This window comes from Drosophila sechellia, chromosome X (assembly GCF_004382195.2).
Source record: "Drosophila sechellia strain sech25 chromosome X, ASM438219v1, whole genome shotgun sequence".
In the NCBI taxonomy this organism is placed as follows: domain Eukaryota; kingdom Metazoa; phylum Arthropoda; class Insecta; order Diptera; family Drosophilidae; genus Drosophila; species Drosophila sechellia.
Window position 1 is genome coordinate 13,533,548 of NC_045954.1, and position 25,240 is coordinate 13,558,787.

The 25,240-nt window shown below is 43.3% G+C and overlaps 2 protein-coding genes across 14 annotated transcripts in view; one reads left to right on the forward strand and one right to left on the reverse strand.

The window, feature by feature from the left end:
- Window positions 1-25,111, reverse strand: part of LOC6618443 (glutamine-dependent NAD(+) synthetase) — a 32,762-nt gene extending 7,651 nt beyond the window's left edge. Inside the window, exons 1-3 of the mRNA XM_002042677.2 lie at window positions 24,965-25,111; window positions 14,551-14,669; window positions 8,091-8,355 (exon numbers count right to left, since the gene is read on the reverse strand). The gene's annotated coding sequence lies outside the window, so the exon portion shown is untranslated. The remainder of the gene's footprint in view (window positions 1-8,090; window positions 8,356-14,550; window positions 14,670-24,964) is intronic.
- Window positions 167-24,700, forward strand: LOC6618445 (cytosolic carboxypeptidase Nna1). 13 transcript variants are annotated; one of them, XM_032726365.1, is made up of 16 exons: window positions 167-558; window positions 13,026-13,204; window positions 16,454-16,606; window positions 16,880-17,831; window positions 18,006-18,792; window positions 18,975-19,248; window positions 19,511-19,791; window positions 19,848-20,007; window positions 20,062-20,220; window positions 20,281-20,349; window positions 21,459-21,574; window positions 21,656-21,791; window positions 21,864-22,442; window positions 22,608-23,170; window positions 23,228-23,620; window positions 23,683-24,700. In XM_032726365.1, the coding sequence occupies exons 1-16, from the start codon at window positions 465-467 to the stop codon at window positions 24,464-24,466; spliced, it is 5,679 nt and encodes a 1,892-aa protein (XP_032582256.1). In that variant the 5' UTR covers window positions 167-464; the 3' UTR covers window positions 24,467-24,700. The 13 variants fall into 13 exon arrangements, with proteins under 13 accessions (XP_032582256.1, XP_032582260.1, XP_032582257.1 ...); XM_032726366.1 differs by lacking the exon at window positions 167-558 and adding an exon at window positions 3,837-4,275 and having other exon boundaries at window positions 16,880-17,446; window positions 18,410-18,792; XM_032726368.1 differs by lacking the exon at window positions 167-558 and adding an exon at window positions 3,837-4,275 and having other exon boundaries at window positions 16,880-17,446; window positions 18,410-18,792; window positions 21,483-21,574.
- Window positions 25,112-25,240: the final 129 nt, after the last annotated feature.

Genomic DNA, 25,240 nt, shown 5'->3' on the forward strand with positions numbered 1-25,240 from the left:
CTAGTGGCAGGCAATTTATTTTGACTAGACAATTTTTCTCCAAGTGTACGGTTAACTTGAGATGTGAAATAGTGAAAACGAGTGTGCTAGATGGTCGCAGTGTGCCGTTTGAATTCTCGATACCCGGAAGTAAAAATGTACCCAAGTAGGCCCTGATAATTGAGTTCAATTCGGCCAACAATATACACACTAGACACTTACACAAAAACCCATCCGTGCCATTTTGTTTTTATTCATATTCACCCTTTTCTCACTCATTTAACTCACATGAACGCCCGAAAGGAAAAATCGCATTCCTAATCGGGAGACAAATTCAGCACAAGGCTCGTCCATCAATCGCATCCACGAATTGGTAACCCAACATCCGCACATCAAGTAAAGTCACGTAATCTCAAAAAGATTTCGAGGACGTGCTGTGAAGGGCCAGACGAAAAAGGAGGAGGAGAAGGAACAGCGCTCCCGAAATGCAGAAGGGCGTCAAGGACAAGGAGAACCGGAATTCGGCGATGGGTCCGGAGTTCTGTGAGGTCCAACAGCAGCCATCCAAGCAAAACGATGGTGAGTCAAAATATATATCGCATATAATATATCTTTATTTATAGTATATAATATACTTTAGAATATAAGTAGATATCAAAAATATCTCCTTAAGGAAACAGTTTCTAACCGTTTCTGTTCATTTTCTTTTATATATTTTGCATCCAAGCTTTTTCAACTCCTCTCTTTAAAACAATGAAAGTATGTATTAATACGATCTGAAATTTTACACAATTACAAACAACCCATTTTGTGCTTAATTATATTGCTTATGTCATTCCATATTTGGGTCATTATTTCCAATGTTTTGATCAAAATACCGAATATTTTTTTCACAAAAAATCTGCGAAACTATTTTTGGCAAAAAACTCAATTTTCAAGTTGGCTTTTTTGGCTATAACTTGACTAATAGTGGTCACAGAGCAAAAAGAAGACCCATTTTACACTCCTTATAACCAATACTAGCAGCGCCTTTAACTTTTAAACTAATTTTGTAAAATTAATATTTGGCCAAATTAGAAACTATTTTCGGGTAATACAAATACGGCAGCTTTCATAATCAAATTCGTCAGAACAAAAGTTCAACTATCTGCGTGATCAGTAAGGTTAATTGATAGGCAGCAAAGGGATTAATATAATTATTCAACCCTGCAGTCCTGCAGTAATCAATTAAGCTTAGAAAATCGCTTGGCAAATCAAAGACCGCCATACTTTTTTCCGCTCGCTGGAATAAAAAAAAAACATAAGGAGGAAAAACTTCCACTTCGCCGCTGTAGTTTTGGCTTTTTAGCTGGCATTTGACGTACCTGACGCCTGACGTCCACCGTAAATAGTTGCAATATGTTTCTTTTTTTGGTGCCGGCGTCTATTTTCGTCTTGGCTGCAAAATGCATATCAATAACGGAGAAAATAGCAGAGAACTGAAGGAATGGAGAAATGTCGAAACGGAGCACTTGCCGCTCTGTTTCGGCTCCTGTCACTGTCTTTTACTTGGTTATCCCCCAAAAATGCCACCATGCCCCGCTCCAACCGGAAGTGGGGAAATACCAATGGGGATTACGAACGGACGGATGGGTTTCACTGCGCTGCGGGCGGCCGCAGCCAAAAATACGAAACTAAACACAAAAAAAAATAGAAAAAAGTGCTACACGAAACCATTGAGCAAACACAACAAAAAATGTATATCAAAAGGAACAAAGGAGACGCAACCAATTGGTGAAGCAAAATGACATGCAAGCGACGCAAGGCTATAATATGGAGGTTCCATCTAGGCGGGGGGTCTATATCTGTAGGGGATCTCGGGTGTGTTGTTGCAGCTCGTGTTGGTAGCCGGGTTTGGGTTACCTTAGCTTGCCCCGTGGGCCTAATGACGCATTGCAGACAAAAACGATTTGACGCCTCGTGGCAATATCCGGCGAAAATGAATCCGTGGGTGTGGTGGCAGCAAACTACGAACTACGCAGATTACCACGGTGATTCGATGAATATATTAATCGATCCGTGGCAATCGCAGATTATCTTTTACGATTAGTGATTGCTGGGGCGCGATGGTATTACGAGTATGATTCTCGTGACAATCGGTAGTATGGGTATTTTGGACTATATAGGGTTAATTTAGAGGCCTGTTTTTTGTTTTTTAAAGCGTGTATGTTAATCAAGCGACTGGCATCTGTGGCACAGTTTTAAGGCAAGCGTTTCCCTTGCGTGGCGCCACCGCCAAGTCATTGAGATTGAGCCGCCCGTAAGGACCTCTTCTCTAAGGACGTCCCGCCGCTGCCAGGGCGCTGTCAAATGCCAATAAGCCGACATCGTCTCCATCTCCGCCAAAAACAACCAAGTTTGAAGCTACTAAAAAAAAAAAAACAAGGAATCGGTGCCAAGCGGGCCATGCAAAACACACAAAGAACGGAGGAGCGAGACTTCGGGTTGGGGGGTGGGCAGCAATGAGTGGGAATCGGTATTGCCAAATCAGCTATTTTTATCGTCCTTTTTGGCTTTTTTAAGATAGATTTCGGTAAAGGAGATTACCATCTGATAATTTATTGCATTTTTTTTACTAAATATTTATTCCCAATAATAGAACATCATATGCTTACGCTTGAGATGCAAACGGCTTATTTTGAAAATGCGGCAATCTATCATCGCCAAATTAAGTCCATGTGCCAACATTTTGGCACAACTCAAATAAAACACAAATGTCAAATGGCTGCAATAATGTGCAAATATGGCAAATGGATATAGAAACTTGAAATATCTGTTTTTCATTTAACAGAGTTGCAGGTTATGAATATATGCCATTATGCGAAAATTTCAACATCACTGATGGAAATTGCTCACGCGCCAAAAAGTAGGCAACCAAAAAGGGCTAGACTTTCGCGGAGTGGGCGGCCCGAAAAGGAGGAGGCTCATATAAGCAATGGGATTTAGTGAGCATATTTTTATTATATGTATATTTTAAAATCGCAAAACAAATGCTACGCCAGTGGCGTTACAGGGATGTGCTGGGATTTTTCTGCGCTGTTTATATAGCCCATGTCGTGCGCAATTATGTTAATCACGGCGGAGTTTTAAAGGGGAGATGGAGGAGTGGGGGGTTGATGGTAAGGCTGAAGGGGAGTTACAGTGCCACCCAGTCGCCCACTGACCCGCCCACCGCCTGCATTGCCACGTGTAGTAGGCCTACAACAAAACAGCGAAAAACTATTTTTTTGTTTTTGTTTAATACTCTAACCAAGTCAGGAAACGCATGGCATCTATAAAATAGTGATACTAATTAGTGGATAATATTGCACATCTAGAAAGCAGTATTTATATATGAAATACCAAGTTAAGAGCTTCAATTTCTAAAGATAAAGATACTGTTATGAAACTTGCTAAATTGGTGTATTTCTGCTACTGAACTATCATGTTTTCAGCCGCCGCAGGAGGAGCCCTTGTTTGAGGGTATATCCGGTTCGGCCTTTTGTACGGGCCTTCAGTTTGTTTTTGTTGTACGGTTGTTTTTCGTCGGTGCCTTGCACAAAGGCAACGCCGTGGCAGCAACAATTTTAATGCCGTGGTTTACTGTGATTCGCAATTTCGCCAAAGGCAGCGACATCGACGTCGACAGAGGCAGAGGCCACCATTGTCGTCCGCGTTGGTTTTGCTGCTCAGTCAGCAGTTGCGCTAGCAGCTGAGCTGAGATTAGCTGGCCGAAGAAGAGGAGAGCGACTCCGAGACAAACCGTTAGTTGGGCTGGACAGGCACGCGCGCGCCTTGATCTGTGTTCTTGAGTGCTGTGTGTGTTTTTTTTTTTCGAAGTGCATCCATCCAAGATGGCGGAGCGAGAGAGGGAGGCAATGTCTGCCTCTCTGAGCCGTCTGCTGAGAACCTTGAGCTCGGCTTCGATGAGCAGACGGCACTGCCCCCTCGCTCTCCTGCAGCCCATACCCTTGCATCAGAGCGAGATGGCGCTGGGGAGCTCGAGCAGCGGGGGCAGTGCGGAGAGATGCTGCAGTAGTTGCAGCGATGATAGCAACAACAATGAACGCTGCAAGAGCGCTGAGAGGGGGACAGCAGCAGAGGAGGTGGGCGAGGAAGAGGAAGTCGAGCTAGAATCAAAGCAGGATGCTGACGAGGGAGAGCAAGATGAGCTGGAGCTCAAGAGAGATAGCAGTACCGTTAACGTCAATGTTGTGAGCGCCAACTTCAAATGCAATGACATGGAATGCTCTCTAGTCCTGGGCGACTATGTGAATGGTGAGTGCCGTTAGATGCTCCATACCCAACACTGAGAAAAATGAAAACGATATGCTGAACTATGCAATTAAATATCACATTCAGAGCAATTGCTAAGATGCGAAATATGTACATTAATTGTACATACATAATTGATACAAATAATTTCACATAAAGCGTTTTTTTCCGGTGCACTTAGTTTTTCCACCCGCGTGCCACTCAATATGTTCACTCAAGCGCTGTCGACGGATAATGAAGATTCAATTTGATGTGTAAGCAAAAATAAAAGGAACAAAGGATATCCACTCAAGAAGGTTACACAAGAAACGGATTTTGGGTTACCCTTCAAAGTATCTCTCAAATATTTATGATAAGAAATGTTCAAAGACTTCCGTAGTCTTGATAAAAGATAACCAATATGCAAGCGATTATTCGCTTTTGCTGAATAACGTTTCAGTTTATTACGCATACGCCGTGTTGGCATCTCGTAAAAGTGTGTTGTTTTAAAGAGGCTAGCAGTAAATTGTTTTAAAATAATTTAAGCACTTTGAAATGTATTTCTTATTGCTAGCAAATATCTGGTGAGCAAGGCAAATTAAGCATCAGTCTGGTCACCATGTCGTATACGTAATTTTTGTGAGTATATTAAAGGGTAGTAGATGTCTCCTTCAGAAATACGATTATGTCAAATGAGAAAAGAACCATTGACTCACTCCCTCTAGAGCTTTAACATCAAAAGAAGCATCCACAATCTGCAGATATCCATCGGGAATATTATTCAGCAATCCCATAATTCGCTTTTCACTTCCAATTCGTGTACATCGTTTATCTCTGTCACAATTATTATACAGCATCGAAATGCGGATTCGGGTGATTTTATTTTTTGTGTGAATAAAAACACACATGTCGACCGCTGCCAAAATATGGCAAACGGAAATTTTTAATTGCAATTTGTTAATTTGCCCAAAGCGGCCAGCTCTAGCTGAAAAAGCAGCGATACAGTGCACATTGGCTAGAGAGGAAACATGAACTAGTTTTAGATTTAATTATTCCAATATGCTTCTTGATATATCAATAATTTTTTTCCAAAATATATAATTTGTAGATTCCAAGATCAATTATTTTATACTTATAAGAACTGTGAATATCATGCATACATATATGTATGTATATCTTAAAAAAAGCTTTGAGATCGAAAGTGCGTTATTCACTGTAGAATCGAAAAGTGAGAAAAGTTCTTGGCGGACAAATCGGAGGATGGGGTGGCGAAAGCTAATCGCTGGCACAATTCGATGATTGACGAGGGCCAAGCGGCGCAGGGTCTTGAAAATCGGGGGTGGGGGTAAAGGGGGCGAAAATCAGCGAAAAGCGTGTAAAATGGACAAAGGAGCAGGTGGGCGGGGTTAGCAGGAGGACGGCATGCGTTTACGGTTCGGTTAGAGAGTCTTCTTTTCGCCTTGGCAGTCACGGCGTTTTGCCAAAATAGAAAACACATAAATTGCACGATCAAGATCATTGCTGTTGCTTTTATCGTTGCTGCAGCTTTTTCTTTCAACAATACTCTTGTGCGGGGTATGTATCAAATTGATAAGGAACAATAATGTATTGAGCCACAAAAAAAACTTAGTAGAAAAGGTTTTTCACATTGTTCGTTTGAACATAATAACCTTAGGGATTCGGAAGACCTTTAGAAGAAAGGGTATATCGCATTCGGCTTTCTTCACCTTATATGGTGTATCTGCTTCTGCTCGCTGCTCAGCCACTTCGATGACATAATCTTAATCTCATAGGCAGAAGCAAATAGAAAAAGTAGGAGAAACGTTAAGGAGGAGAAAGAGAACGAGAAGGGAGGACGATAGGGAGCGAGTGATTAAAAGTTTGTTCTTCTCGCTTGGCTCTCTCTCCTCTCGCTCTTTGACACCTGTTCGTTTTGTGTCCGCGTAGGCAGCTGACAGCTGCTGCTTCTTCCCCGCCTACGCACCCCCTTCCGCCACCCACTTCTAGTAAAAGTTTCCCACGGTGTTGCACCCCTCTTGCCACACCCCTGGTTCTTCAACCCCCACCTCCCCACCCAACCAACGCTTTTCCGATGCCGCCGAGGAGCGACTTTGACAAATTTGTTTTGGCATCGAGGCTGTGCTTTGATTTTTTTCCCTTCTTTCTTTATTTTAAATTTTCTATTTAGCTGCGACGTTTTTATTTTTATGCCTGGCTTTTCTAGCTATTAGAAAATTGTTAGAACTGACAGCAGCTGATCTTCTAAATGGTTTCCCAAAATTACAGAAATAAATATAAACACTTAGCATTTGATATAAATATTTTGAAAAGAAGTATGAACTACAGAGATTAGGTAAGCCAAGAAATTCAAATTGGTCGTTCATTAAACCGCTTAATAATACACTTTATCTGCTCTTAACTGGAATCATCTCGTTGTTTAGCAAACAATCTCTACACAGCGTTGGGTGTAAACGTGACCTGGAGAAATTCGTATCCGTAAATCGCGCTCCACCTTCGGTAAACATTTGTTGCTCGTTAGAATATGCACAAAAATTCCACGAACTGTGTTCGTTCGTTTTCTCATTTTTTTTTACTTTTTTTTTTGCGTATCCAAGGCTGGTTGCCTTTGGCTTTGGCTTTGTTTGAGCCATCGAATCGAATTCATGTTCACGGCATGCCATGGATGGATAGGTTCCATGGGATGGTTAGGATGGCGGACTATGAGCCATAGATATGATGTGTATGGGTATGTGTAGAGTGCCAGGACTACTGCCTTGCACTTCCTTGGAACATTAGACAACGAGAATTGGACAAAAGAGCGAGAGAGAGAGAAAGAGAAAGCGGGCGAGAACTGACGAGGCTTTGTTTATTTGTTTATAACAGTCGCAGTGGAAATTCGAGTTGGCTCACAACGGCTCGAATCATCGACTGCGGCGGCGGCTCAGTTTGGCCAAATCGGTGGTTATCATTTGACGACGCAATGCGAAACGAGCCGTACAAAGAGCCACAACAAAACAGTGTCGTAGGATCGGATTAGAAAACGGGATCGAAATCGGGCTCGGAATCGGTTTGTGAATACCAACAATAATGCCGCCTATAGCCGCTATCCACTGCGATTGCATAAGGACCTAGTTTAAAGGATATATCCGAGTGGTTTGCATTTTTTCAATGTGTGCCAAAAGCAAGTGAAGCACGACGGAAGTGAAATCAATCAACAGTCTGTGCTCCCATTTGAGTCCCATCCCAAATACCGCATAGCTAACTAACTCTGGCCATCCTTCCCCATCATAATGCCGTAGGAATCGAGATACTATATATACCATGGACTTTGGAGGCGGTCGCGTGCAGTTCCTGCAGGCGCAGCTATTTCCCGTCTGCACGCTGACCACGTCCAGTGGAGGTAATGGGTCATATTCCTCGGGAATAAACCATATATAGTATTCATTATTATAATACATTTTCGAAAATGCTAGTTTTAAGTGCTCTAAGTTGCTCATAATTGAGTGTAGCGCACTTATAAATTGCCTTCAATATCTTAAAAAACAAAAATCGAAAGATGATTTCTTATTGGTTATATTATTTGTGTATTGTTATTGCTTACATTTATTATATTGTTTGTGTTTGAACTTGTCTGTCTAAATGGCGTTTTACTTTTCACCATTAGCATAATAACATTTGTCAAATCAATTTGAGCCTCATCGACCAAAATATAAGTACAGTAGGACATCTGCAACTGAAACCCAATATTTCATTTCAAAATATCGATTTCAATCAAGTAAATAACAGTAAATTCAAACTGATTGCCATACATAAGTAGTTAGAAATAAGCAAATACTTACTTTCAATTTGTTGTTAGTTGAGTTTGGTGTTTCTCTTGTACGAATAGATTGTCTAAGGGCACCTCGGTGTTGTTGTTCGTTAGGTTGTTGCTGTTATGGATAGTTCACTGTACTACATGACCAGCATGGGGAATTTGTTGAATGTTGGGCTTTTGTCACCGCCTGCGTCCGTAGGAAAATATCGTTGTGAATCGTTGTTCGTTTTCAAACTTTTCGCCTTTCCTTCTTTCGTTCTTCCTTCCCTCAACCTCACTTCCGGTCCCACCTGAAATCGGATAAAGTGCGGATAAAATGGAATTAGAATTAGCCGCAAAACTGTTTGATTTTAGCTGCCACTTGCGGCTGTCATGGCAACGCCAACACAAAATCATTAACACAGAAATTCCGGAATCGCAATTGAGAAATCAAAGTCAAGTCGTTGCCTGTTGTCAACCAAGAATGAGTCTATACTATGTATAATAGGGGGTATCCAAACTCATTTCAGTTCATTGAATTGCGTTTAACGATGTTTCACCTGCATAAATCACAGAGTCAGAGACCCCAAAACTCAGAAGACAGTAAGCCCATTAATGTTAATTGACTTGAGACCTAGTCGAGGAGGTTTGAATACGTCTAGCGTGGAATTTTCGCTTTTCTGCGATAATCGGTGCATATCAATTCCATACAAAGCGAATCGCTGCAGGTGAATTGGAAAATTCGGAAAATCCCTTAGCCAAAAGGTCAATTACATGGATCTAGGTTATTGTAGTTGCCTGGCTAAACATTCTAAGGATGAGAATTTAATTAATTTGCAATTAATTGCAATTAGCAGGTCTCGCATAATAATGCATGTTTTTTTTGAAAACCAACTACAAGTTAGTTACTAACTTCCAGTAAGAACGTATATTCCCCAAATCCTGGGGTATTTTTATATCTAGAACGATCTGAGGGGGCAATACCATAAAAGCGTCTGGAAAAATGGCAAACAAAGAAAATGTTTGAAAATGAAACAACGAAATGTGTTAAACAAATTTCACGAGAATGCAAATTGCAAACTCATAAACGGTGGAAAAAAGGCAAAAATCGGCTAGGCGAGAAAAAAAATGTCGAATAAAAATTGTGAAATATTGTGGGATGGCAATAATATTGCGCTTTTGCGATCTGCTGAGATTTTTGCGGTCCGGCCTCAAAGGCATTGGCCGAATGCCTGCGATTGGGATAAACAAAATGCCATAAATATTACGAATAATAATACAATTTAATGTAAATAAATAATATGCAAAAGGCGGCAATTAGAGGCGATCGGGCGCAGATCTCTGGCTTTGCATTTGAGCATAAACATTTAATTAACGCCAAATTCCTGCTGTCGCTTTGCGGCAGACGACAACCGCATTGGCGCAACAATTGAAAATTGAAAGCACAGAGCCCGAGCTTTCTATTTGCTAGCCCTTTCTCCTCCGAAATTTCCCCTATCTCTTTTCGCTTTTCCCATGAATGAGCGCGAAATGTTTGCCCTTGTCCATTTGGCCAAACCACCGAATCACCCATGTGGTCCGAGTGCATTCCCATGAAAAATGAATAAAAGGTTTCATGACATTTTACCAACAACAAAAAAGTACTGTATTTACTTTCTTTATCTTTTTTCCAAAAGAAATTTCATGTGTGCAATTGCTGGCGACAAATGACATTTAAAAGCTCGCCAAATTGCAGTCCAAAACCAACAATAACAAAGAGCCACAAAAACCACATGTGCAGGGGGGGAAGAGGGGGTTTTGCGTGGGGTGAAAGGTCAAGGTCGCCGATTGAGCTTTGTCATTCCATTTAAAAGTGCAGCTGAAGTAGTTGAGTGCTGGATATGGTTTTGTGGTAACAGCTTAAGGATATGGGCGTTTCAAAATGGAGAGTAATGATTTAGTTTTAAAATACTTTGCCTTAATCCTTTTAGTTTTCGACAGAGAGTCTGGAAATTGACTTTTAGCAAAATGTTAAAAATTTCAGTTGAAAATTTTTAACATAACTTTGCTAAATATGGTCAGAAAGATGAAAGAATAACTGCTTTGAAAAGCTAAATACCAATGCAAACTATTCCTATTTGCCAAAAAATTACAAGAAATTTAAATTCCAAAACTTGAATGCAAATCGATTGGCAATTTAATTGCGAACTGATCGCAAAAAAAAAGTCCAGTGTTGCACAAAGTACATTTGCATACTGAACTGAAGATCACCAGCAACAGAAGTCCTTTAACTCACATCGCACACACACACACACACACAGAATCGGCAGGGAACAGCTGTAGTTGTAGCGAAAGCTCAGCCAAACAATAACAATGGCAGGCAGACAAATACCCACACACACGCGCGCAGGATAACGGTAAAGGCGAGAACAGCTGAGCGCGAAACTTGCAAAGCGAAAGTGCAAAAGCTCTCTCACACTCTCTCCTGTGCGATTTCGCCTACTCTTTCGCATTAAATAATATTCGCAGGCAGCGACGCCGACAGTGACGTCGGCAGCGCGGCGACAGAACTGAGCATTCCACATTCGCTTGGGTTTTCTGTTTTAGTCAACAACAAAACGCGCAACGGCAAGCGACAAAACAAAAAAATACAAAGAAAACACACATTCGAAATCTCAAAACAAAATTGCAATATAACCGAACCAAATTCAAAACGTAATCATAATTTCAATCCCTCCAAATAAAAGACAAAGGGTAGTCGGAAATTCGAAAACGGAACATTAGAAACAATTTAGATCCAAATACCAAAATAAAAGTGTGTCGCCATATATCGGTTTTCTATTGTCACCTTTCAGTTTTGTTTTATTGTTTTCTGTTTGTTCGAGTGCCACGAATTTTGAACATCGTTGTTCGAAAGAATAACAAAATATCAGCTAATACGAACAGCTGTGTGAGTGCCGCCCCCCTTTTTTCACCGACTCCGCCACCCACCACATTTAGCGTCTTCTTCTGTTTTCGTTTCGCTTTCATCGCCCGTGTTCCTTTTCGCGTGTTCGAGATCGTTTGGAGGAGCGAGTTCTAAATTCTGTGCCGGTAAGAACATTTCTTGGGGTTACACTGAGCGAAAAATAATCCAAGCATTGGTAGCATAATCTAAAGACTAGATTATCCATCTAATTTACTATATTGCCAACAAAACACAATTACTTTGAAGAATCTGTAAGAACATAAATTGTATCCAAGAAATCAAAATACTTTATCTATCTTTATATACATACTATACCTATCTATATCTTATAATTGTGTATCTTGGCCATCTCGTTCTTAACAAATCAAATAAATCTTATCTATACATTTTTACATATTTCAAAAAAACGTATATCAACGCAAAGTAAAACAAACGACGTCTTTTTCATACAGTTTCAGTCAAAATGTTTTCGATAAATATGTACTAGCGCTGTTTTTTGTAAATAAACACTTTTTGCAGTGCATTCAAAATGAGCCATGAATAATTTGACATACTTGTGCTCAACTGCTTCCACTGAAAAATCAACTGAATAATCCCCTCGACAGGTTCCCAAAATAATTGCCAGAACATCCCCCACAGAACTCTTAATAATACTTAACATATTCCCTCAATATGGGAAACTTTTTGGATTAATAGAATATCAAAACACCATTTCAAACAATCGAATATGTCTGATTAAATATTTAAATATTTCTTTACAACGATTCCCATTATACGAATTTGCATCCCATTAAATCATATTTTCTTTGTTTCGAATCCTACTGCTTGACATTTCGTTGTAATATATATGATTTTCTTTTGCTGCATTTCTTTTGTGAATAATATATGTATTTTCTCAATTCTAATGTTCAACAAATTTGTTGAAGCTATACAGCCGACACAAATTTTATGGGCTTGCATTTAAGGCGAGCATAAGCCACATCGAAATCCATGGAAACTGCCGTGGGTCATAAACATAAAAAGTAAAAAAGCCGAAAATTATTAGCGATATTAATCGACTTGACAGGATCAAAATGGTTGGCTGCTGCGGAAAAACTTTTTCGCGGGAAGCAGCCCCCAAAGATTTACAGTTGGTTGCCAGGCATTAGCCCACCCCGCACATTTTCCGCTTTTCCAGCGAAAAATTGCAATAAAAGAAGCCAACAAGGAGCACAAAGCAAGGCAAAAAAAAATGAAAACACAAAACAAACGATAACAAAATCGGCTTTTATGTGCTAATAAAAACCGACTAAGCAGACACACAAAGAAAGCACAAAGACGAGAAAGAAACCAAAAATTAATTAACAAAATATGTTGCAGTGGCGGGAAAAGAAACAAAAAAGGAAAACTACAAGCGAAATAAAGAGAACGTTCCAAAAAGCGCGAAATGAAAACGAAATATCTTATGCACACACAAAACTTTAGTTGAAGGGGGAATAGGGGATAGGGGAAGACCACCACCACCCCCACCACCCGCACATATGACAATTGCTGACCCACTGAATCCCATCGCATTCCCTCATAAACACACAGGCCTTGAGTTGAACATCATATCGGTCGAGTCTATATATTTTTCAGTGCTGTAAAACAGTTCGTTTTTAATTCGGGAGCCAATCGAGTTCGGGTTTTCCCATTTGACAAAATTACGCAACACAGCTTAAGGTCTTTTATTTTACCAAAATCAAGAAGTGTCCAAACTAGTTCAAAACTCTAATGAAAAGCAATTAAAGCGATTGAAAGGTATGAATGGGTTGGTCAATTCAATTGTCATGGTTTGTGGGCAAAACTAGTGAAAGAAATTGAAGATACATGGGTTCCAATAACTGCCATGCATAGCTTACATTTACATAGGTACTTATTATCCTCACTATTTTATTTCTCTTTCACAAGTATTTTACCGTAGTACATAACCATGTTCCTCAACTATTTGTGAAGGCATCCGCGTATCGTCAGTTTCTCTTTACTAAGCCATTTCCCTGTTATTCTGTCTTGCAGGCTTCCTTGGCAGTTTCCTATCGAAGGGCCTGAAGACCAATCAGCTGGTTGTGAATACGGATGAGAAGACCCTGCGACCAGTTGCACGTCTGAAGGAACCGCGCGATCTCTTCGCCCTGCCGAAGGACAAGGACAATGACTGCTCACAGCAGGCCCCCAGATGGCCGGTGGAATGCCAGGTGAGTGAGTGTAGTTGAGTGGAGTGTAGTGGAGTGTAGTGGAGTGTAGTGGAGTGTAGTGGAGTGGCAGTTGGCCAGGGGAATCCTTCGCGGCCAACCTCAATCGCAATTCCAAGCACCAAGCCCAATCAATGCACCCGTCGAGGAGCCGTTGAAGGACATAGACGTAGACGAGGACGTGGCTAAGGCAAAATGTGTCCTAGATTTCTACACAGGATGGGGGATGAGCCTCAATGCCTTTGACACGCACCTCGTCTGCTGGCAGGAAATCGCAGGACATGCGTGCCGCGCCCCATAAATATTAATGCATATAAAAATCCGGCTGACGGAGGGTTAATGGGGTGAAGACCTTTAAAGGAGCCGCCGCAAATCCGAAGATATTACAGGCCAACTTGGCTAAGTCTAACTTTGGGTTCAGTTTATATGTATATGATAAGCTAGGGATAGGAAGATCATGAAAGTTTTAAGCACATTGGCAATCAACAAACTTCTTCTTAGTAATTAATAATAAATTTGCACGGATTTTGACGGGCTAAAGTTCGACTTAGGCGGGCGGGACTGTAGTGTCCCTCAACCATCTTGCCTCTATGTAGGTCAAATTGCAATAAAAGGTGCACACACTAGGCCACGCCCACACCAACGCCCCCGCTTAACCCATGGCATACCCATGCGGTAAACGCTCGCCAAGTGCAATGAAAATCCTTTCGTTTCCGCTTTGAGATTTTATTTATTTGTTTTACCTTTGTTGTATTTTTTTTTTATTTCGTGCTTTTCCTAATTGTTGGCCAAGTCGTTAGCATTGTTAACAATCGATTTTATTTATTTGTACTCGATTTGCATTCGATGCGCTGCCAAATTGTGTTGGGCAAATATTACACATTACCCATACGCCCCGTCGGTCGCTCAATGAATGCGATTTATGGGAACTGTTAGGAGGTGGGATTTTGGTTGGGTTTTGCGGGGGTTTTCGGTGGGAGGAAGGGTTTTTTCAGGGGTCAAACAGAAAATTGGCCAACTGATTGATTAAACAGACGGCCACAAGGGGGAGGCGGGTGGCAAATGAAGCAATTGGAGGTCAATTGCTGAGCAATTTGTGGCGCAATTCGAATGAATCGAAAAAACAAAGGAAGACCAACGTTTCCTTGTCAATTAACATGGCTTCAAATGCAAACGCAAAAAAATGGAATATTGTAACAGTGACAAGAACTAAATTTCAATTTAAGGCGCATAAAATTTATGTAGCACTAACAAAAATATTTTTTTAAAAGTTAGAAATAACCAATGAATAATTTTTGCAATGAATCCTTAAGTTTTTGTAGTCCATACATTTAAAAATACAAACTCACCACATTTGCTGTCGCTGTCCTGCTCGCACTTCACCTTCGTCGCTTTACCGTTAAGTCGCTGCCTTTTTTTTGGCTCCAGGCACCCACGCACACATGCACTCACACGCACACTCGGCAAACTGTAAATGCAATTAAAAGAGCAAAAATACACACTTAAATAATAAGTCAAGAAAGTTTTTCGAGGGAAACGTCTTTCTTGTGCCTTCATCGTTTTTTTTTTGGCCTTTTGGCCATGACGTCCAAAATGCAAACTCAAATAAAAAGTGAAATTCTCGAAAAGCGCCTTCGGTGTCGACTTGATTCGCTTTGTTGTTATTGTTGTAGTTGTTGCCACAATGACACTGGCATTGGCAATGGGCACGAAAAAGTTTGCTTCTTTTGTTGTTTTTTTTTTTTGCGAATTTTCAATACCAGGAAAACGAGAGGGTCATATTAACTGAAAGCGACAGAAGGCAGACGGAATTCGTTGGGTAAAATAAACAAGCTAATTAGTTTGATATCATCGTACATACAAAATCGCAGCATAAATAAATAAACCCGAAAAATGTGAGCAAAATAAATAGAGAACCCAAGGGAGTGTGGGAAAGAGACGGCTGTAGTAGCCGCAGAAAGAGAGGGGGATTGTTGCAAAAACTGACGTTGATATGTTTCAATTAAGCCATCACACAGACACATATGTCTGCAAATCGCTGTTTGTGTGTGTGTGTACGTTTGAGTATCAGATTTGCATGCTTTATCGTCCTGTTTTTTGCACAGTAAGCGTAACAGGAAAAACGTGGCATATATTTTGGCAAAAATATTTCGGAAACACTCTTCTAGTATTTAAATGCATGAAGCTTTCTCAAATTTTTTACGGTCTGTGGCAAATCCAAGAGCTTAATTGTGTAACCTAATGTTAAAGTTTATTGAAGATTGCATAGACAAACCAAAAGCAGCGTAGAAAGTACTCATACGCCATGTATGCCAAATGATGATAAATAATTATGAATAAACATTATTCGCTTATTCAGTATATATATATAAACTTGATATTTATAGTTCAAATATGAAAAATGCGATTCTATGCCAATTGCATGTTTATGAGACAACATTGCGTATGAGTGATATTCAGATAATAGATCCGTGCAGCAGGTAAGCTAGTGACCTTAACCTTAAAGTTTAAATCAAATTAATCGATGAAAATCAATTTCATTAGTAACTATTACCCATTATGCAAATAGTTATCGCCCCACTGTGCACGTCTTACATGTGTAAGCATATCAGAAGGCTAAGCAAATAAGCTGCTCAAGCTTGTGGGCAGAATTACAACGACGGGAAAATCAGTAGAACACTGGAATGACATCAAAGCCTCAACTGAGGACAGTCAAAAAGGGAAATGGAATGAATGGGAATATGGGGCTTCGCATGGGGCTTGGCAATCAGTGGGCAGCTGGGACACCGGGCACAAAGCAAATCGTTGGTCGTTGGTGACATGGAGTTTAAATGTAATAATATAACTCCGACTGACGTTCGTCAATTTCCTTGGCAAGGACAACAAATGCAAAAACGATGGGAACTGCCATGGCGAGTGACATCTGTTCCATGGAAACCAAATATCACTGCCTTTAATTAACGAGACTTTGAAAAAACAACAGGTGTCGCCGTAATGGTGGAAACTGCATTAATTACACTAATTAAAAGCGATAAGCAAGGACATTTCAATTCAATTTGGCTTCGATAAATAAGTTAAATTTGCTTTACTAATTGAAGAACAAATGCTAACGCAATAAACTGAACAGGGTTAAGTTGGATGAGTTGAATTATTGGGCACTAAAGTAAAGCGTTTTTGGGAATTTCTAGTGGTTATTTAAGCGTTTTTTGTTTTTGAACTTATTATATATCTTGCCGTTCTCCTTCCATCCAGGTCATCGAGGAGCGCATCATACACATTCCGTACGTGCCCGTTGTGCCGGAGCCGCTCAATGCTCCAACGGGAAACGAGCTGAAACCGCGTCCCGTGGGCGAGGAGAACGGCATTGTGGTGTTCAGCTACAGTCCAATTAGTGCCGTGAACTATGTGAGTATCTTTAGAATATCATTTTTAAGCATTACATTCGCAAGAACTGCTCGATTTCGATTTGTCCAATCCAATTGAAATTCATGTTCATTGTATTTTCAAATCGAAAAAGTCAGGATAACATGATGCACCTTGCACCTGCACTAACCAGTAATCGGGAAAATCGTATATTCATTAAAACAAACAAAAATAATGGGGAAATTTAAAACTAACCCACTTTTGCGACCTTATGAGAATGTGAAAACTAAAAAGGCAACGACAAAAACCACACAGGAAAAGCCCAAGGCGAAGAAGGAGGATGATGAGTCCAGCGACGAATCGGACTATTCCTCGGACTCTCGCCAGGATTCGACGCCTCCGAGCCGTTCCACGCCCATGCGCCTGGCCGGCGGCGGTGAATGTGCACCTGGCAAACTGAACAGCGTGTCCAAGATGATCAACAATGTGGACAATCGGTCCACCAGTGCGTCCCTAGACGACAACGATGACTACTACGATGATGAGTACGATACGTCCGGCGGTTATTGTGGAGGAAGCGGTGAGGCCAAGGAGAAGGCCATCATTAAGGATCTCATCGAGGCGAAGAAGAAGCGCTACCAGGAGGAGGCCGAGGTCACACCGGTAGGTGGTGGCACAGCCCGAAATTCGAGAGCTGCCAGCCGTTCGGAGGCCAGCAAGGATGCCAGCTATATCGACGATATCTGGAAGAACAACACTAGCGAATATAAGCCTGCCTCGCCGCGCTACGTGCTCAGCCAGTTTGGAAAGAATGTGACCAAGGCGGTGATCGACCGGATCGTGGATCACGAAGATCTCGTCCCGCCATCGGGATCCCAAAAGGTATCGAACCAGTTCGCCGTAGGCCCCGTCAAGTTGCCCAAAACAAACATGGCCCGCTTAGAGGTGGCATTCGAGCGAAGTGCCTGCCAAGATCGAGCCAAATCGCGTTTAAAAAAGGAAGCGAGTGGCAGTCGTCGGCGTAGGGCAAGCACCTCTGACGAGGACTCCAGTAGTTCTAGTTTGGGTGACGAAGAAGAGGAGGAGGTGAATGATTCCGATTCGGAAGCAGAGAATACGGGAAGTGGCGTTGGCTTGCGCAGAATCTTGGGAAGCTATTCGGCCCGGCTCGCTGGTGGCGCCGAAAAGTATCCTTGTCCCGGTTCCGGATCCGTTTCGGATACCGAAACTTTGGTGGGAGACGAGAGCAGGAGCAAGCTGGCTGGCTGTAAGCATATGGCAAAAATGGTGGGTCACTAGTTGAAGCGATTTTAGCTTAACTTGGGGTACCAGTCAAAAATGGGTTGCTTTTCATACAGAATCAAAGATTATAGATTCAAAGTCGCTTCAACTTAATGCCCAAAAGGTTTTCTCTAGTTCCACATTAACCCCCATCCCCCAGCTAAAGGCCTGCATCAGCAAGACCTTATTTGCTCTAGGAATCGGCAGGCGCATTCGCGTTCCCCCCTACGAGCGGTACCCCACACCCATGCGGCCACAGTGGCGGCGGCGGCAGCGGCGCTCGCCAGGGGACGCAACCGCGACAAGAACGGTTGTCTGGGTGGCAAGGACGAAAGGAACATGGGCATGGGAGTGGGAACAACTGGCACAGGCTCGATGGGCACTCGCACCCCCTCTCCCGTCGGCAACAACGTCTTCCGGCTGACCAAGGATCAGCATATAATGCTGAGTTCAATGACCAGCCAGGAGACGACCGGCACATTAATCTCGTCGACAAGTACTAACCAGACGACGACCACCAACTCGTCGCAATCGTTTCTTTGCTCCGATTTACCCCAAGCGCAGTTTAGCCGTTCGGCAGTCGGTGGTGCCCGCTTCATGACCAATTGCCATCCCATGAATCCGGAGGAGTACGATGGACTGGAGTTTGAATCGCGCTTCGAGAGCGGCAACCTGGCCAAGGCGGTCCAAATCACGCCCACCTACTACGAGCTCTACCTGCGACCCGATCTCTATACCAGCCGGTCCAAGCAATGGTTCTACTTCCGTGTGCGACGCACCAGGCGCAAGATGCTCTACCGCTTCTCCATTGTCAATCTGGTGAAGTCGGACAGTCTCTACAACGACGGTATGCAGCCGGTCATGTACTCCACGCTGGGCGCCAAGGAGAAGAGCGAAGGCTGGCGCAGATGCGGGGACAACATCTGCTACTATCGAAACGATGATGAGTAAGTATGGGTTAAACCCAATTGAGTTTTAAGTGCATATATCCGTGGAAATTTTGGATACTTTGATATCCCAGCATTTTTAAGTGACATCAAGTCTCTAGAGAAATCTAAGTGGGTTGCATACGAAATTGGCCGCTATTCAGCTGCATTTTGAACTGGTTTATTCCCTTATTCCCCACCAGAAGTGTCAGCAATAGCGCCAACGAGGACGACGAGGACAACTCCACATACACGCTGACCTTCACCATTGAGTTCGAGCACGACGACGATACGGTGTTCTTTGCGCACAGCTATCCGTACACCTATAGCGACCTGCAGGACTACCTCATGGAGATCCAGCGCCATCCGGTCAAGTCAAAGTTCTGCAAGCTGCGCCTGCTCTGCCGCACCTTGGCTGGCAATAATGTCTACTACCTGACGGTGACGGCGCCCTCCTCCAACGAGGAGAACATGCGGGTGAGCTGGGCGCACAAACTCATCTATCTCATGGCAATGAATCTGTAGACAAACTTTTGAAACTCCTGCACAAACAGCAGTGTGCTTAGATAAACTCATTCATTATATGCGAACAAAAAGTTGATAGCAGCCTAGGTCGTTAAAGTTATAATTAGCAATTGGAATTATGTTCCAAAAAGGCTCATACATATGTACACACATTGTTCAACAATCTTCTACTAAGGTGTATGTTAAATTTCTCAATGTTCCCATTCAAATTTAGCGCAAGAAATCGATTGTGGTGTCGGCACGTGTGCATCCCAGCGAGACGCCAGCCTCGTGGATGATGAAGGGTCTGATGGACTTCATCACCGGGGACACCACAGTGGCCAAGCGGCTGCGGCACAAGTTCATTTTCAAATTGGTGCCTATGCTTAATCCGGACGGAGTCATTGTGGGCAATACCCGTAACTCGCTGACCGGCAAGGACCTCAACCGCCAGTACCGAACGGTAATACGCGAGACATATCCATCCATTTGGTATACCAAAGCCATGATTAGAAGGTGAGTTTGCCCATCTTTGGTTAACTATATTCACTGCTATCATTTGTTTATTACAGACTGATTGAGGAATGCGGCGTGGCCATGTACTGTGATATGCACGCTCACTCACGCAAGCACAACATATTCATATATGGCTGTGAGAACAAACGCAACCCGGAGAAGAAGTTAACCGAGCAGGTCTTTCCGCTGATGCTGCACAAGAACAGTGCGGATCGGGTGGGTATTATGTGCAATCAGATGACACTATATACTAACCCCAACCCATTGCAGTTCTCCTTCGAGAGCTGCAAGTTTAAGATTCAGCGCAGCAAGGAGGGCACCGGACGTATCGTGGTCTGGATGCTGGGCATCACCAACAGCTATACGATCGAGGCCTCCTTTGGCGGCTCCTCTCTGGGATCGCGCAAGGGGACGCACTTCAACACGCAGGTAAGTTGCATGGCCATTCACTTCACTCGAATACCTAGATGATTATCGAATCTCTTTCAGGATTACGAGCACATGGGACGAGCATTTTGTGAGACACTTCTGGACTACTGCGATGAGAATCCGAACAAAGTAAAGCGGCACGCCAAGTTGTTTAAACAAATCAAAAAGATAAGAAAACGCGAGAAACGCGAACAGAAAGCATTGAAATTACAGAAAATGGCCGATCAGGGATGTATAATGAACGACAAATTAAAAGTGAAACGTTCTGTGGAGAAAAGTGTCTCCTAGGAAGGTTCTATCCCATCAATACTAGCCCACAATATAACTCTCGACACACACAGCCCGAAATCCAAAACAAGAACTACACATCGTCTTGTGCCGTTTTTTGTATCGTTCTTGAACTATAATCGTTAATCGCCAATTGTCAATCGTATATCGTTTATCGCATAGAGTAATTGTAATCGCAATTATTGTTACCAACTCGTCGCTGCCTGCGTTTTGTCCCTAAAGCGCTGCTGTGCTGACCCAGAATTCAAATCCCAAATCCAAAGCCATCAACATTATCGTAAATACCATGCAACACACAACAATTACACGTCGGCCAGATTTATATGGCAGATATACATAGCCTAACGTATATCTTGGCATATACACCATATGCATATGTTATCCAATCGGGTATTACATGTATATGAGGCATTGAATTGTATGAATTTTAATGCTCTCTATTTGCGCGTATCGCAGTTTTTCTAATGTTTTTGAGCACCCAGTTGCGTGGCTAGGATATCTCTATCCACGCAATGGGTCCTTAGATTACCTCTGTAGATCTATCTATATATAATTATATATTTGTATATATACATACACCCACCTGATCCCGCACAATCGTAACTAGATAATGGCACACAGCACAGCATCGCCAGGCACAATAGGTCTTTTATCTTATCCTAGTCGCTCTAACTATGATTCGCGTTTCTTTCAATGTTGATAGTCGTAAGCGTAACCGTATTATTATAACCGGAAAATATTATTTTTTGAAATAAATACCATATCTATCATATGATTTACGTTTTTGACTTTTGCTTAGCATTCGATTTTTCTGCTTTTCACAAGCTTTTAGTGATTCGCTTAATTAACCCGCACACTCACATTGTTTTAAATTGATTACCATTTAATTTCCTTTTTTTTAGCAAATGTATGATTTCTGACTAATCCTAATGCATTAACATTTACAATAGATTTTAAATTTACTCAAACAACAGGACAGGCTACGATCAAAAATTATCGAAAGACTGATGCGAGAAGGCTCTAGTGCCGACGAACCATTGAATATACCCCTGTCAGATTACTCAAGGTGGGTCCATCAGCCAATCCTCTACTAACCTTAACTAATCTACTACTACTATCATATCATATCCATACCAACGATCATTAGCGACGAGGGCAACTGCAGCTCCAGCTCGGATAATGAGGGTAAACACTCGATAACAACGTCCGATCTGGAGGGACCATGTTGTGCTGCCACCCGAGCACCGCCCAGTTCACCTGAGGTCATACACGAAATCCGCAAGGTAAGTGGTTTGTCCCACTAGTTTTACTGCACTGCACCTGCACCGTATTTCTCCCCCCAATCCGAACTGCAGTTTCGCATGCGACGCATGCGCAAGGTGATGCACGAGCTGGACAGGATCTATTTTACGCCCCTGTTCCAGCGCAAATTCAAAACACTAACGACCCTGAAGAGGAGGCGTCAGAAAATGGGTGTCAAGGCGGCTCCAAGTGGAAAACGCCTTCGTGGAGGCAGTGGTCCTGCCGTTAGTGCTGCCACACCCACTCCCGCACCGGCCGTCCAAGCGACAGCTCCATTTGTAGAGACCAACAATATCCAGAAATTGCATACGCCTAGACAATTGGCCAGGAATTTGCCATCCAATAGTGATCAACCGGCAGGAGGCCAGAGTTCCGACAGTTCCGACAGCATGGATTCCTCGCAATCGGAATCGCTACAGGAACCGGATGCTTCAAGTGGTAGCACCGCAGCGAGTAAAGAGGTCACAAAGAAGGTGAAGGCTGGTGGTGCTGGCACCAAGAAGACGGCCAAAAAGAAGAAGTTCATGCCCACGGAGAAGAAGAAACCGGTGGTCAATCAGAAACTGCACGTTGATCGCAATTTCCGGCTGTGGCTGGCCAATAGGCGCATCTACATCTATCGTCGTAAGAAGGTATCTATCGTACAGGTAAAACGGTAAAAAGTTTAATAACTTCTAGAGAACCTTATAAGTTAGGTATATACCTAACATGTTTGATACACACTTATAGCACACAAGCACAACTAATTTAATAATTCCCCGATCTCGCCTCAAATCTCCCGCATCTAATCGGCTTAGTCCACGCAGGCGCGTCGCACTAAGGTTAAGAATAAGCCTACAAAGAAACGTGGCGAGGTGGTGCGCACCACCCTGGACCTGCCCACAACGGATCCGGGCTCGGATCTGCACTTCTCCACCGACGACGAGGAGCACTCGCCGACGTCCGGACATAATGGTTACGGTGCAGTGCCTCCGCTCCGGCACACGCTGCTCCAGAGCGATCTGCAGAGGCGGTACATAGAGGAAATTGGGGATACGGTGGTGCAGAAACCAAAAGCGGCGCACATGCCGCCGGAACTGATTGTGACCACACCTTCGAAGAGCGGCACTCCGGGCGGTGGGAAAAAACTGGATGTCTACAAGCTGACGCCTCGAACTGCCCCAGAATTGGACACGGGTATTGGCATGATGCAACGGCAGGCCGGAGGAACTGGCACATCCGCCAGACGAACCTATTCGTGGCACAATCTCGATCAGCAGGAGATTCCCAATGGCAGCGGAGGTGGTCAGGGCAAGGCCAACTTTTACATAGGCGATTCCAAGCCAGGAATAAAGACGATGACAAAACCGCTCCCCAGAAGGTTGGTGTTTCCAAATGATTTTGCCAAATCTAATTCGGTTTGCTTGCCTCTTTTAAGGAGTGTCCCGAGCAACTTCATTCCCCAGAGACATGGCAATGCGCAAACGGCCGATGACCTGCAGCTCAAGCTTTCGCTGAAGAAGAAAGTCTGGACTGGTGCGCACGGGGATGCGGATGGTCGTCCTCTGGCCTGGTACAAGGGTCACTCGATAACAACATCCCAAATGGCCAACACTACAACGACCATACGAAGTGCAGGCGGTGGTGCTGCAGGAGCAGGAGGAGCTGGAGCTGGAGCGGGTGGAGGTGGCAGTGGTCAGAACCGAAACATGTTCACCTCCAATGGCAGGGAGCAGTCAGCTGCTTCTGGTGGCATCGCCATGGGTGTACCACCCGCCTTTGTGGGAGCACCACGAAGACACAGAAAACTGGAGCAAGTTGATCTATTCAAGTAAGTGGGCGATTACTTCCTGGTTATTCCCTTATTAAATCTAACGTTCTTTTCTATTTCAGTGCCTGTTCTCAGAAGCTGATGCTGTGGCAGCAACAAGAGGAGCAAAGGCGCTCCCATCCGCAACAGGCGCAGCGTCTACTGAAGGTGGAGGATCCTCCGCCACATTCAAGGGACCGGGAACGCGAACGTGACCGGGAGCAGCAGCCCTTCAAGCCCATGCACATGGTGAGAAAATCAACGGGAACGACCAGCCAGGCCAAAGTCATCCAGGCTTTGGTGGCAGCCGAGTCCGGCGGTAAGGTGAAACGCAAGTCTAGCAGCATGATGAAGATAGCAGAGACCACGCAGCTGGTGACTCGATTTGCCCGGAATCGCAACAGCGCCGGAGGATCGACAGCACAGCAGCAGCAGCAGCAGCAGCCACAACATATGCACCACCAGAACAAGCGGATGTTGTTCAAGGGCCAAAGCGGAGTGGGAGCTATGGGCGCACGGATGCACTCTGCCGGCGTGATGGGTCAAATGCAGGGCAACGGCGGAGGACGTGCGCCCAACAAATTCAAGACCGGCGGACTGGTGATCACCGCCGTGCAGCAACCGACCAATATGACCGGTGGAAGCTCCAGGCGGATGAGAAATGCAGCCGGATTGCAGGCCAAGGGCAGCAATGGCGCCTTGGGTTCATCCTCCGGTCAAATGCAATACCAGCGCAGCAATGCCAGTGTCCAGGCCAACAAGTCCGCAACAGAAATCTCCCTGGACACCGTCAGTCTGGTGCGGAAGGTGAAGACCAAGCTGAAGAAGCGCAAATCCCGCACTTTGTCAACAGGAGCACCGAAATAATTGATCCAGAATCTCCGCCAGGTGCATCAGCGAGTTTTTCATTCAAAATTTTAGTCAAATTTAATCCGTTTTAGTCTCGTCCGTTTTCGTTACGTAAAAATGCGATAAGAAAATGATTAGAAAAATTAACTAAATAATTGATAACACCTTTAGGCGTATTTTATGCATATGTAAACCCGATCTCTGTACCTACAGTTAATCCCTAAAATATGTAATGTTGAAAGTCGTAGTGTATATGTGTTCTTTTTTTTGGTCGCCGAAACGTTTTCTATTGAGATTTGCAATAAAACAAACAAAATGAGAAAATGTGTGCCACTCAAGGGTAAGATATGGGGGGGATGGGCTGGTTGTTGGCAATTTTTGTAAATAAATAATGCTTGACCGCTGACCGAAAAATCAATTACACTACGCACATGTCCGGCAATCGCGGAGGAGGTCAAAAACTAGACGGGGGTTGTCACCAAGTGGGAGCAGGACGAGAAGGTCCTGCTTACGTACCTCCGGCAAAACTACGGTCGCTCCGCCTCAATCCTTCGCACAATCAATTCAATCAAAACAGCCACTTTACCACGCGAAAAACCACGGAAAAGAAATGCTTAAACGGGCGAAAGGTAAACAAATCCAATTGGACAATTCCAAGGGTGATCTCTAGTGATGACAGCGACCTATCGACGCTTTTCGATAGTGCGGGCGCTGTTATCGATAGAGATTTGCAAAAGTTTTTTATTTAAATATTGCATTTCAAGTTAAAATTTACCTTAAAATAGGAAAAAC